This window comes from Culex pipiens, chromosome 2, assembly GCF_016801865.2.
Source record: "Culex pipiens pallens isolate TS chromosome 2, TS_CPP_V2, whole genome shotgun sequence".
Classification (NCBI taxonomy): domain Eukaryota; kingdom Metazoa; phylum Arthropoda; class Insecta; order Diptera; family Culicidae; genus Culex; species Culex pipiens.
Window position 1 is genome coordinate 92,371,214 of NC_068938.1, and position 14,343 is coordinate 92,385,556.

Consider the following 14,343-nt stretch of genomic DNA (forward strand, 5'->3'; position numbering starts at 1 on the left):
TTTTGAAAAATCGACCATCTCGAGCCATCCTAGTACGCATAATACTGCACCATTTGGTTTTGCAGGCTGACAAAATCGAACCTCATAAAATAACTGATTGAAGTTACTTCGTTCATCTCGGAGAGAATGGCTCTATTTACAGTCCATTTGACACTTCAACAAGCATGCTACAGTAGCGTGTAATATGGATGTATGGAAAAAAATAAAGTTGTCCAAATTCAGTGAGCACTGCAACTTTTCAGTTCCTTTTGTGGTCCTATACAACTCTCCAAAGTTTGGAACGATTGGTTTAGTCCTCACTTTGTGCAAAGCGATTCAATTTTCCATATAAATTTGTATGGGAAAAATCTATTTTTTTGATTTTGATATTTATAAAATTCACGTTTCACGCTATATTAAAGGCTAATATGCAGATCGAAAGGAAAGGGGTCAAGAAACAGCTTTACGAACAGCAGAACAAAGGAGAGGGAGCGATTTCTTGGGGCTTTTCTTCACCCTCTCTGACTTGCTTGCGCTGCCGCAGCTGCGCATTTGATTTTTTTCTTGACCGGTTAACTTGCTCCTATAAAAAGATACAGCGTGTTTCTTGACCGGCTAACTTGCTCCTATAAAAAGATACAGCGTGTTCAAAACTCGTCTAAAACGTTATACTCTCTTCGGGAAAGTTGCAGAACAACTTCCAAAGCATCCGAATATGAATCCGGCTTTAAAAAAAAGACAAGGGTTTTCCCATACAAATTCCCATAGAAAATTTAATCGCTTTGCGCAAAGTGAGGACTAAACCAATCGTTCCCAAACTTTGGGGAGTTGTTTAGGACCCTAAAAGGAACTGAAAAATTGCTGCGCTGGAAAATCGATTTTGATATTACACCCCAATGCTAAAGCATGCTTAGATATTTTGGAAACTTATGATTGCATATAATGCATTTTAAAATACTTCTTTCATTCAAGTGTTCAAACCGTGGCCAGTAATTTAAATTTTTATTTTTCGTTGGACATAACAATTGACATAGTGCTTCAGGACCCTATTATGCGTAGGACCACAGTTTAGGTACACAGTTTTTGGGGCATGTTTTGAAATTTTGCCGAAAATGTAAACTCCAAAAAAAATCCTGTATCTTTTCGGGATCAATTCCTAGCGCTTTGCGATGTTCTACAAAGTTGTTCCCCGGATCAAAACCTATGAAAAACATAAGAAAAGGAAAAATTAAAAAAGGTTTTGGGATATTCAATTACAATTCTCCTTAGTAAATTGATTAAAGTTTCATACTAACTTCAGATCAAAACTGGAGCGACCGAATGAGCCCAAATTTTCAGGCTAGCTTTTGGAGTCATAGTACTTTTTAATTCCGGTTGATGCAATCGAAATTGAACACTTTTGTCTTTTTCATATATCCGTGATCTACGCTATTGGTCATTATTTTTGGGTATTTTCTTTTATGTTCCATCGATGACTAATAAACCGCTTCTATTTTCATCAGACAAGATTTATTCCAATTCTTGAGCATAGGCTGTTTTCCGTACATTTCTCTTCGTGTGTTTAATTCTGCTGGGTTTCAATAAATTACGATTATTCGGACTATTTTCTACACGTTACACTACAATAATTTGCATTTTTTTTGTTTATTTCTCTGTGAAACTGTTCTGTGTTTTGCTCTCTAGTTTAAGCATGAGTTGTAATTTACTTATCGGAAAGACACAAACAAAATAATCTGGTTTGACCATCAACAGCAGCTTTTCGTTGCAATCTTATACGCATGTGTGTGCACACTCCTACAGTATTAAATGTCTTTTTTTCTCTGTTTAAATTGTAAATAGAAGTGTTGTTTGCCTATATAGGTATACTGTGTTCTGCAAGTGTGCGATAAAGAGTAGGACCGTCGCCGCGCAGTTTCAAAAAGTGTAGGACCTTTCGAGGCGGAAAGTCAGCGTTCTGCGAAGATTGTTCAGAGTTTTATTTTCTTACGTTACTTCCTATGTATTGTTTTGCGTTTCCTATGTTATAGTGTAGCGTTATTTTTCCTCAATTTTCGTTTTATGTCATGTGATAATTTGGTATCAATCCGTTAGCTTTTGCATCAATCCGCGTCAGATTAAAAGGCACTCTAATTACTTGGGTTTTTTAAGTAGTGTTATCAAAAATGTTATTTTATCTGTTATGTATTGTTAGTTTAAGTTTTGTTTTTTTTTTATTTATTGACGATCTAACTATCTATGCCTGTGATCTTGTAGTGTGTTTAAACAAATAGTCTATCTTTACTTACGAAGTTTACGCGACTATTTTAAGCTCCCGAGTAAGAAGGGAGGCTTCTGAGTTCGGGATTTATTGTAGTTAATCATTTAAAACGTTTACGAATTCTATTCGGAGTAGGTAGGCTTGCTACAAATTTATTAACGATATGTTGCATTTATTGTTACTACAAAGATAAAGGGTAGACACTGTGTTTGGGGTAAAATGCGCGAGTCACGTGGTTGTTAGAAGAAATTTGGATATGTACGATGAAAAAGACTGATGTTTGTGCTGCTTTAAATGCTGGAATTTCCTATAGAAATTTTGTCTTTTAACTCAAAGTTTGATGTTTAATGAGAAATTCATATTTTGGCTTTGATTTATCCTCAGTGATCTAAATTCGTTGGAGTTTAATATAATTTTCAAATAACTGCTATGAAAATAGTTTGAATGCACATAATTCCCGGTAGTGTTACAGTGAATAATAACAAAATCAACAAACGAAAACTAAATAGATAAGATAAGAAGTTTACACTTCACAAGGAACACTTCAAGTGTTGCTTCCATCATGAAAAAAGTGAGGTGAACTTAGGCTTCGCAATGCTTTATCAGCCCCTGGTCACGAAATATTCTAGAAGTACTACTTTGTGGTACCAAATCTGATCGGAACATGTCTTGTATGATAAGTGGCAACATTGCACGGAGTTCTTAACGTTTGCATTGTAAATAACAGGATTTAAATCGAGTTCTGTGAAGGTCAAAATGTTGTTCAAAATGACGTCAAAATTCAGCCCAAAAATGCACGTGCAATTTGATAGCACGATCATGTTGATTTGCTATATTTCAACCGCATTTTTTTGTCAAAAGAAAAAGAGCAGCACAAACTGAACGCGAAGTGTGCAAACTGACGTGGGTGGGGAACAACCAACTTTTGCGTTTGCAACGAGCGAATTTTTTTGTTCTAGTGGTGCCGAAGAGAACGATTTTGCGAGGGGTCAGATTTTTGAGAGAGCTTCTGAAGAATTGCGTAGTATTTTCAAACTTGTGTTGGCTACTATCCAGGTTTCGGAACAAATTGATAATTAACACACTCTACAACCAATCGGGTTTCTAGTGACATCAGCCAGTGTAAAATCCGCTACTAATCCGTATTCCTATTTAGTGCCGGAGTAACAAAGGACAGAGGACCGTTCTTCGAACACGTACGATAAATATTTATGTAATGATTAATAGTTATTTAATGCAGTACAGTAACGCCCACATTACACTCATATTCACACAAACACACTATTCGATATTAGTTTTTACCTAGTTCATCACAGATGCTCTTGTTCTATATTACAAATTGTAGTCACACGGTTCGCACTTGTGTGTGGGTGTGTGTCTCTCCGTTCAGAACGAAGTACCAAGTACCATATTTATCCCGATTTTACGATTTAAGCCGCTTCCTCGCCCGATCAGCTGAGCCGCCCGTCGTCGGCCGGCTTTCACGACAAATCGAACGTCATCAGCGGGTTAAAGTTGAGCAGATCCTGCTCGCTGGACGCGTTCCGGTAGCCCCAGGACTTCATCGCCGTCACGCAGCTGTCCTGGATGACTTTCACCTGGGTTTGGAAAAAAGTTGAATGTATTAGTTTTAATTGAAAATTTCCTGACGCTAAACTAAACCGACCTCCTCGAAGGTAAGGTCCTTGGTCCAGTGGAACGGGGTTGACTTGGAGTCGCGGAACGTCGAGCTGACCCCGCCAATGTCCAGCTTCGTGTGCGTGTCCAGGAACTCCTCGACGGCGGGATCGAACGGCAGCCCGTAGAACTTGAGTATCTCTTTGGTGGTTTTGTACGGGTTCATCGACAGATCTTCGTAGCGGATCGCTCTGGGAATGAAATGAATAAAAAGGGAAAAAATATAATTTCAAATTATCAAGGATTTAATTAATGGAATAGTTTTTCTTAGTTTTTTATCCTCCGCTTTAAAATGTTGTAAGTTTTAAATGTTTGCAGATGTTTTACACTTTTAGTTTTCTAAAAGTCTTAAAATTAACGATCCAAACAGTTGTTTTCAGTTGATTGCAATGCAGCTATTCTTAGATTAAACTTAAATTGGACTTTCCACGGTAATTTTACAATAGGACGTAACATTGGACGTTTTCAAGTAATGATACGTCCTTTTGAAAAATTACTTTAGTGTTCAAAATTTTGTTTGTCTGCAAAAAAAAACTACTAATTTTAATTAAATTTTTTACGAATAAAAGTTTGATCGAAAGTCCGTTTTTGCAGGTTTTCGAAAGTTTTTTGAATATCAGAAAACTTTTATAAACTCGGCTTGCAAAAATAGTAAATTGGTTTCCCATTTCTAAGAACAAACCACTAAATAATATAGAAACAAGAAATTCCAACCTCAAAAATTTCATTTTTCGTTTTTCAGTGTCAAAAATTGAGAATCTATAAAACTATGTGATCCTTCCGCAAAAAAAAAATCACATATAAAATTCAATCATTAAGGGGTTACATATATGAGCCGGGACCGTGGTGTGGGGGTAAGCGTGATTGCCTCTCACCCAGTCGGCCTGGGTTCGATCCCAGACGGTCCCGGTGGCATTTTTCGAGACGAGATTTGTCTGATCACGCCTTCCGTCGCACGCGAAGTAAATGTTGGCCCCGGACTAACCTAAAAAAAAAGGTTAGGTCGTTAGCTCAGTCCAGGTGTAGTAGTCGTCTCCCTGGGTCCTGCCTCGGTGGAGTTGCTGGTAGGCAGTTGGACTAATAATCCAAAGGTCGTCAGTTTGAATCCCGGGGTGGATGGAATCTAAGGTGTAAAAAGAGGTTTGCAATTGCCTCAACAATCAAGCCTTCGGATACCTAGTTTCGAGTAGGAATCTCGCAATCGAGAACGCCAAGGCAATACTGTAGAGTGAATAATTTGATTTTTTTGATTTGATATATGTAAATTGGCAAAAATGTAAAAAATGAGTACACACAACTTTTTTTTAAATATGTTTTCAGGGCATTAAATTATACGAAAAGATAAGATGTGTCAAAAGATAGTACACGAGCGACGATATAGCTATTTGAAGTGAGAAGTTTCAAAATTTCTCATGCTCTGACCATATTGGCTCAATTTTCGTTAAGACTGACGCAAAACAAATATTTTGAAAAAAGGTAAAAGTATTTTTAGAGTTTTCTCATTACATGGTGAAATCTAGTCTACAATCTGCTAAAATCACTATCTCCTAGCGAAGCAAAAAAAGGTACCGTAAACTGGAGTTACTTTGATAGCCCGGGGTGACTTTGATTGGTTTTCAAATGCCCATCAAATTAATATTTAAACATTTTTGAGAATTTTAAGTACGTCAGCATTAAGGGATAGCCTATTGTCGAACATATATGCAAAAATGTGACTGTTACATTGCACAGTGGTCCAGATCGCTAAATTAAGTGGAAAATGGATTTTCTGAAAAATTGTGACGTTTTGGAGCTTTGGTGTCTTCAGAAGAGTTGTTGCAAATGGAAAGGGGCAACTTTTGGTTTGGTTGAAAATTAGGGTGGTTCACGATTAGGGTGATTTTGAAAATCTAACTTTACAGGAATATTTTTGGGAATTTTTTTGTCTTCTAAAAAGTTGTTGGGCTTGCCAATTCAAGCAACTTTGTCGAAGACACCAAAATTTTATCTCGTAATCTACGCCTTCTATGACCATATTTATAGAAAGCATCTGATCAAATCTTCAAAAACCAGTTTTTGATGTTCGGAGCACTTTTAGAGCTTTTAAAAAAACAAACATTTGAATTTGTTGACATGTCAATTTGGACTTAAGGGTCAAAAGTTACAGCCACTTTAAGGTAAAAAAGATGCAAATTTAAAACCTAAATATCTCGAAAATTTTAAGCACTAGGTTGCATTTGAAAGAGGAGATTTTACACTACAAATGCTGAAAAAAACTATGGGGTGTATTTCTTTAAACTCGAGATATCTTCATTTGAAAAAGTCTAATTTTCAAGGGAAAACCATATGGGACCACCCTAACGAAATTCGAAAATTGTCCAAATATATGTTTTTCCATGTAATTTGGCCCGCTGAATCTGAATCTGCCCTCAGAATTGAGAAACAGTATCGAAAAATCGATTTTTGATCATAATTTGGGTTTCTATATAAAATTATCAGTTAAACCCAAATTATGACCAAAAATTTTTCTTTTAAAAACATCGTTAGGTTTCGACTTTTGTAAAAAAAAATTAAACAAATTTTGAAAATCGGGCTCATCATACACACGGGATATTTCTCTAAAGTCTCTAAAGTCTTCACCCCAAATGTCATAAAATTTGGTCCATCCAATCTCGAGATATTGTGGAACCCATAAATCAACCTGTTATTTTCAGAAAAACGCTCAAAAGATTTGCGCATAGCTATGTTATAAGTCCTATTTTCAAAGATAAAATATTAAAAATATGTGAGTTTTTCTGATATTTTCGATTTTTTAAATTTTGGAATCAAGACTAACATTTTAAAAAGGTCAAATATTTAGTATTAGGCATTTTTATTGTAAATTTTCTCACCTTTTCGAAAAGAAATATTTTTGGGAATAAACAATCATGGACACTTAAAAAGACGAAATACTGGAGATTTTGGTAAAAAATAATCTTTAAGTGGCTATACCGTCAACTGGGGCGAATCGGGACTACAGTCTGACATCACGTTTTAGAGTTTAAAAAAAATCGACTTGAAATTCAATTTAAGTTAAAAACCTTTTTTTTTTAATCATAACTCGGCGGCAAATTATTTGTACATACTTTTCTATGGCTCAATAGTTGCTGTTTCTTTTGTTTTTTTTTTTCAAGGATTATAGAATATGGATTTTGGGAAATTGATTTCAATTCAGTCAATAATCAATAACTAAATTCCAACAAAAGAAATGAGAAAAACACAATTTTCAAAAGATCTTTTATTTCATGCTCGAGTATACGCAATTTTCAACTTTTTTCTGTTAATTGTGTCTTTTAACAGAGCAAAAATTACCCCCAATCGACGATCATTCACATATGATGATCTTTTTTGCGCAGCTTCCGCAAACATTTTTTTTCTTCATCAAATTCATCGCCAATAATTGATGCTAGAAACGAATTTCCTAATCATTAGGCAGCTGCATTATTAGTGCGGTGGGCTGATGAGCCGAGAGTGGTATCCGACTTAGGCACGCCTTTTTCCACGTTGGTTAGCGTCAGCAGCGTCTAACTCTTTCGTATGGGGTTAGGGGAAACTTGGTTGAAAGTTGAAGTGTTCACTTGTAGTAAGCATTCAAGTCACTTCAGGTTGATCCCTGCTCTCCCCTAGCGCAGGTGGGTACCACTTACTGCCCTGTTAATAGCTTGGTGTGTCAGTAAGAAATTGGATGGTGATGGAGGTTGTCGAACTTTTCAGCCCCGGCAGGTTAAGAATGTTGTTTTTGCATTAGCTTTCAAGCTCAACTGAGCTATTATTCAAAAATTGAGCTGATTTTGAATTAAATTTTATTTAAAATGTATTGAATGTTTGAATTTGAAACTTCCCCAATAAAAATAGCTATACAAATTACCATACCCAAGCTAAATTGCAGACACCTCAACGATGCATTAATTCATTACTCGGTCCAGAACGACCGCGGTTCCTTCCGTCTAATTTTCCAAACAGAGTGGAACGTGTAATTGCGTCGAAAGATCACGATTCACGGGCATTGATTGATTCGCCCTTACCCGTCGCTGGGTTAGTACCGCAGTTCCGCATGGTTTGTGCACTTCACATGCAAGCACCCGATAATTCAACCAAATTGATGCCCGCATTTCATGGCTAACCTCATCGTTTGGTTTCGATTTTACGCACAACCAACAAAAATGAAATGTAAGTCTGCGTATTGTGTGAAGTAATCGAAAGGGGGGAAAGGTATTTCAAAAAGCCTTAATCGATTCCCTCACTCGGCACTGGAATGAAGTGAAAATTGAAGAAGTACTATCGTTTTTCTTGTTGATTAAAAACATTTTGAACTAAGCTTTCTCTTTCTGATTTCTAACTATTTGATTACTAATTAAATTGAAATATGATGTATTTTCTATCAACTCGCACAGATATTACCTACAAATTATACAAATCCAATCAGCTACACATTTTTTGGGTTCCTTTTAGAGTCCCAAACAACCTCCCAAAATTTGCGCAAAGCGAATGAAATTTGTATGGAAATTGCAATGGGGAAACTTGCATTTTCACATTTTTGAATTTACAACATTCATGTTTTTTTATGAAACTAACACCGTAGAAGTATAGCCCTGAATGTCCTTAAAAACTCACCGGAAGACTTTATGGTGCTAAAGTGCGTCACAAAAAAGATACAGAGTTTTCAAAAGTAGTGTTTTGAAATAATCAGTAAAACTCACATTTTCTGGCAACATTGGAACCATGAAATACAAAACAAACATGATTGTTGTTATATTTTGATGAACCTTACGTAAAATCGTTGCGAAGAAATATTCAGAAGACATTATTTAGTTAAATTGCACCTAATTCCTCAAATATACTAGTTTTCGAAAGAAATATATTAGTTTTCGAAAGAAATATATTAGTTTTCGAAAGAAATATATTAGTTTTCGAAAGTTTCGGCTTGACATGGCAGTGTTGCAAAAAGAATGATTTTTACCGAGTATTTCGAAATGTCTCTCTTGAACGCTCTGTAACTTGTGTTAGCAGCAAATTAGCACCATACTGTCTTTGAGAGAGTTGTTAAGGACATTCAGGGCTATACTTCTACGGTATTAGTTTCATAAAATAATGATACATATATTTTTTAAATTCAAAAATGTGAAAATGCAAGTTTCCCCATAGTAATTTCCATACAAATTTCATTTGCTTTGCGCCAATCGTGGACTTAACCAATCGCTCCCAAATTTTGGGAGGTTGTTTGGGACCCTAAAAAAGACCCAAAAAATGTGTTGCTGAAAAAAAAACAATTTTCGATTCCACCCACTGTCACACGTTCCAGCTAGACTACTGTTAAAAATTTTATTCAATTATTTTTATTTTTCCATATTTGACCTTGCAGAGAAATCTTCCGTAAATCGACGCTGTCGTGCTAACTTGTCGTACGTCGCTTATTGCGTTCCGAGAAAAACGCGTTTTAATGTAAAAAAGCAAAGCAATCCACTTTAACGACCCCCGGGTTTTTTGTGGTCTCTATTGCAAGTTTCTGCTCATTTCTAGGCGTCCGAAGGTTATGTGTGGTGAGTCACTGAAAACCTCTTTTACGCAAATGGACCGACGTTTTACTTCCCCATCCGATAGAAGGCCAGGAGGATAAGGCGGGAATCGAACCCGCGCCCCATAGAAACTTAGGGATGTTTGACCTTGAAAAAACAAAAACTAGAGCACGCAATGTAATCAATAACAAACCCGTTTTGTTTGGTTAAGAGCGAGTTTTCCACCAATGTGTAACAGGTCGTATCGAGGTGCTCCGATTTGGATGAAACTTTCAGCTTTTGTTTGTCTATACATGAGATGAACTCATGCCAAATATGAGCCCTCTACGACAAAGGGTAGTGGGGTAAAACGGGCTTTGAAGTTTGAGGTCCAAAAAACCTAAAAAATCTTAAAATTGCTTGCATTTCCGTAAAACTTCATCAATTCCAACTCTCCTAGATGCATTGGTGTCTAGCATAGCATTGGTGTCTACCCGTAGCTGCTACTTCGTTATTGACCAGGACCCCCAAACATTGCTCCGTGGACCACAGATGAAAAGTAGGAACCAATCATCACCCCTTCGCAATTTTCAAAGATCCCTATCATGCTGATCAATACCGACGCCGGCCACGACCAGAGGTAAGACACGGGGAAGTGGATGGGAATGTTAGTCCGATACTTGAGTGATGGGACCGCCAAATCGACTGCGTCTCCGACAAAGTATCACATGAGTTTTGAGGGGTTAGTAAGATGGGTATGAGGTCAGGATTCACTATGGTAGGTGATGCGACCATAAGTAATTTGTTTATCGGTTGAAATTTTAAAAATCTTAGGCAGCCGGCTGCGGAAAGATAGCTATCTAGGGATTTAAATATAGTATTAATTTGACCGCGATTCTCCAGAAATTCTCCGTCGGCGTGCCTTCCGATCAACGGTGATGTAGGAAGGGCTTCATTAATTGAAATAATTTTATATCATAAGCCTTAAAAAATATTCGAAGGCGTGCCTTCCAATCATCGATGATATAGAAAGGGCTTAATCCAGCAATACGACTTGCTAGTCTCAAAAAATAGGTACGTTTTTATAGAAAACTATAAAAAGAGAACAACACAAAAAAAAACTCATCGGCCAACGAACGCGAGTGAAAAAAAAACAATGAAAAAAGAAGAAGGTAAAAAAAACAGAACTGCGCGTCCCGAAAAGCACCACACTAATGATGCTATTATTTAATTATAATGACCAATCACCCCATGCACTCGAACAGCGACACAAAAGAGACGGAAAATAACACGAAAAAACAGGACTGCGCGTCCACACAGGCACCGCACTACTGATCTCAATTCCAACTCTCCTAGATGCATTCGAAAAGTCTTATGAAGCACTTCAAAATGTGCCATAGACATCCAGGATTGGTTTGACTTTTTCTCTTAGCTTTTGCAAATTACTGTCAAAAATGGATTTTATTAAAACCTTTATATCTTATTGCAACAGCCTCCAACACCCATACTCCCATAGGTCAAAAGATAGGTAATTTTATGGACTATAAGCTTACGGTATTAATTTTTTGGCCAATCGCAGTTTTTCTCATAGTTTTTCGATTTTTCTTTAACAAACATTTTACAACGTTAGTTATTTCCCGTTTTACCCCACTACCCTTTGTCGTAGAGGGCTCATATTTGGCATGAGTTCATCTCATGTATAGACAAACAAACGCTGAAAGTTTCATCCAAATCGGAGCACCTCGATACGACCTCTAGAACAAACCGAGCAATATTTACAAATACTGCCTCTTAACAATTCTGTGCATTGTCCTGAAGTTTGGTTGAATTTGGTTGCTGGAGTCCCGAGTTATAATTAGGGGAAAGTGGGGCAAGTGTAACAAGCTAAGGAAATGCTCGTTATAATCCATTAAAAACGTAAAAAAATCTGTCGGATTTTTTTTATAATCATCTTATTCTAGGTGCTGTTTTTAATGTCAAAAATTGATTTTATTTTTTTGATTTTCCGTACGTTCTACTTAACTAGTGGGGCAAGACGAACAACCCGTTGGGGTAAGAGGAACAATGCTTGAAACAACATGTTAATTTGCTAACAATTGAACTGTTATCACTTAGATACATCAGATTAGAATGTATTTGAAACGTTTCTTTCATTTTTAGATTAAATAAGAATATTTTACTGAAAATTTTATCGTTTTTACGAAAAAAATATTACTTCGATGATAAATAGTAAATTTTCATAATATCACTATATTTTGTTTGGACAATTTTTTTAAACAATTGTTTATCAGTTTTTAAGTACTTTTATGTATTTATTTCTCAATAAAATATGTTGTTGCAGCAATTCGTATTTTTTTTCCATACTAAAAATCCATATGGTACACTTGCCCCACTTGAACAAGATTTTTTAAAAGCTCTCAACAAAAATAACCAAAAGTTAAATCATACTTTATGATAGGTGCAAGTCATTGGTAGGAACACTACTGATCTAGGAAAAATAGCATTTTGATAAAATGAGCCTTAAAACGAACCCTAAGCCTTATTTTGTACTTTCCAAATATTAGAAGAAAACAAAGTTTTTGAAAAAAAACTTCAATAAATCCTGTTCCTCGTGACGTTTACGTCGTTTTGGTGATTATGTGGTAGTAGAATCAGCTAAATGCATTGCTAGCAACAATTCCTCATACTGGAAATAATCAAAATTGTAAAAATTACGGCCGTACGAGCGGCCTAACCTTCCCCTACCAATGTTTACGGTAGTCAAGCTCGTACTAGTGTCAAACGCGTTCTGACTTAAACTCCTTTTGGCCAATTGTCGCCCTCACATCAATTTTCTGGCTGTGTCAAGATAGCGACAGGATTGAAACTTATTTCATATGAAAAGTGACACCAATGCATGGAGTTTTTTCGGTTTTATTGAATATCCTAGGATTGAAATCGAATGTTGGGGACCTGTGACTGTCAAAAGGTGGAGCATTGTGAGCTGCACAAAATGGCGTTCTTAACTCAATTTGGCCCAAAATCGACGTGCGAGCTAAAGTTAGAAGTAAAACTTTAACTCTGTTAACATGTTAACATTAAGGTGAAGCCGTTGATCATTTTCGAAGAAAATTGATCATTACTCTAAAATGCTCTGTATTGAATTCAATTTAACGAATTTCTGCACCAAAATGAATCAGCATGTGCCGGTTGTTGCCTTCTTGAAGCCACTGAACGAATTTTTGGTCTAAATCAAATGTGTTTCAAATTTTTTTATAATTTTGTGGTACAATCATTGACGTCCTAGTTGGCAATCATTGATTAATGACGATTTCCATAACTTTGCAAGGAATGGGATAATCGTTACCAAAAGGAATCAGCATGTATAGGCTAGTGTATAGGGCACTATTCTAAACAACTTGTAGAAGGAATTTTGTCAAAATATTGATAGAGACACAAAATTTATATCTTTGAAAGAAAAATCATGACAATGATGGAAGTCTTCACGTTAAGACACATGCTTAATAATTTCCAAAGATATTTGGTTCATCTAATCTAATCTAATCTAACCCTAGCGCAGCCAGTCTTTCGAGGGCATCCTGGAAAATGCCTTAGGTACCCCAATGCAATAAATTGCTTTGAAAAATCACAAACGTTAAAGCGGCCAGGCCAACTGCGTAAAGTTAACCGCAAAGATGATTCGTTGAATTGGATTGAGTTTGAACACGAATGTTTAAACAGCAATACAGTTCTGAATCTACAGGGGAGGAAGAAACGTGGGGATCCCCCGCTCACGTTCCTATTTGTTTAGGCAATTTATCGTTGGGAGCCACCATGCTAAGAAGTTTTGGTGCTCCGGGACCCTCGGGGACCCCAAAGATATTTGGTTCATTCCAACTAACACGTAATCAGAAAAAGTTACCCCGACTTCGATTTGCGTGAAACTTTTTCCTTTATTGGTCCTAGTTCTGAGGTCAAACATTTGAAAAAAGACTTGTTTTTCAATAACTTACAGCCTGAAATGGTGATGATTTGGAAATTTGGTGTCAAATAGACATATATGTTAACTCGCCCGATTTAATAGCGTACTCAAAATTCCGAAAAACGTATTTTTGAATGAAAATATAATTTAAAAAAATGGTTTGTCCGCCGATTCCTAAAATATGTTTCTACCATCATCTTAAAAATCCTGACAATCGAGTCAACACTATCAAACCTTCAAAGAGCCCGAAGCTAAATTCCTCGAAAAACGAAGTTGACTTTATAGCTGTCGGCCACCATTGCTAGTACCAACCACTAGTGTCTTCCTTTTTATCTACAAGGACTTCGCCGCCCTGGGCTCCTAAGTGCACAGAAAAAAAAATTATGGTAATATTCATCAGGAAATGGTGACAGATTTGGTGGCAAAAAAAAATGATTAATTTTACTGATGAATATTCATCAGGTTCACATTTTTACACATTTTTTATGTAATATTACTCAAAAAAAGAGGTAATATTCAACCTACCAAATTTTCAACATTCCAAAATTCAACTTTTTTTTTCTGTGTGTATGAAAGTATGGCACGGAGCGACGGCGCCGAATAGTCAAGGCTAAAAACCCAAAAATAGCATGTCTAACGGCAAATCGTGTAACAGGCCAGGTTTTGATGGATCTAGGCTAAATCGACCCTGCTGAGTCCGAATATCGCGGTCACGAAGCCGGATTCCTAAAGGGAAGCGAGATATTCAAGATGGCGACCAATATGGCGGCTATATAGAGAAATAAACAATATCACAGTATGAAGGTTGTCGACGTGTCGATTTTAACTAATTTGGGGTCGCTGAACCCGAATATGACCATGAAAATCGGTCACGGCGACCCAGCAGCGTGTAATCCAAGATGGCGTCCAATATGGCGAATAGTGAATCTTCAAGTATTTTTAAACAAGATGTAACA

The 14,343-nt window shown here is 36.5% G+C and overlaps 1 protein-coding gene across 1 annotated transcript in view; it reads right to left on the bottom strand.

The window, feature by feature from the left end:
- Nucleotides 1–1,466: 1,466 nt before the first annotated feature.
- The window catches only part of LOC120418945 (carbohydrate sulfotransferase 1), a 56,534-nt gene continuing 43,657 nt past the window's right edge, over nt 1,467–14,343 (bottom strand). The window contains exons 4-5 of the mRNA XM_039581483.2: nt 3,903–4,104; nt 1,467–3,834 (exon numbers count right to left, since the gene is read on the bottom strand). Of these exons, the coding sequence (XP_039437417.1) occupies nt 3,718–3,834; nt 3,903–4,104 (319 nt within the window). The 3' untranslated portion in view covers nt 1,467–3,717. The remainder of the gene's footprint in view (nt 3,835–3,902; nt 4,105–14,343) is intronic.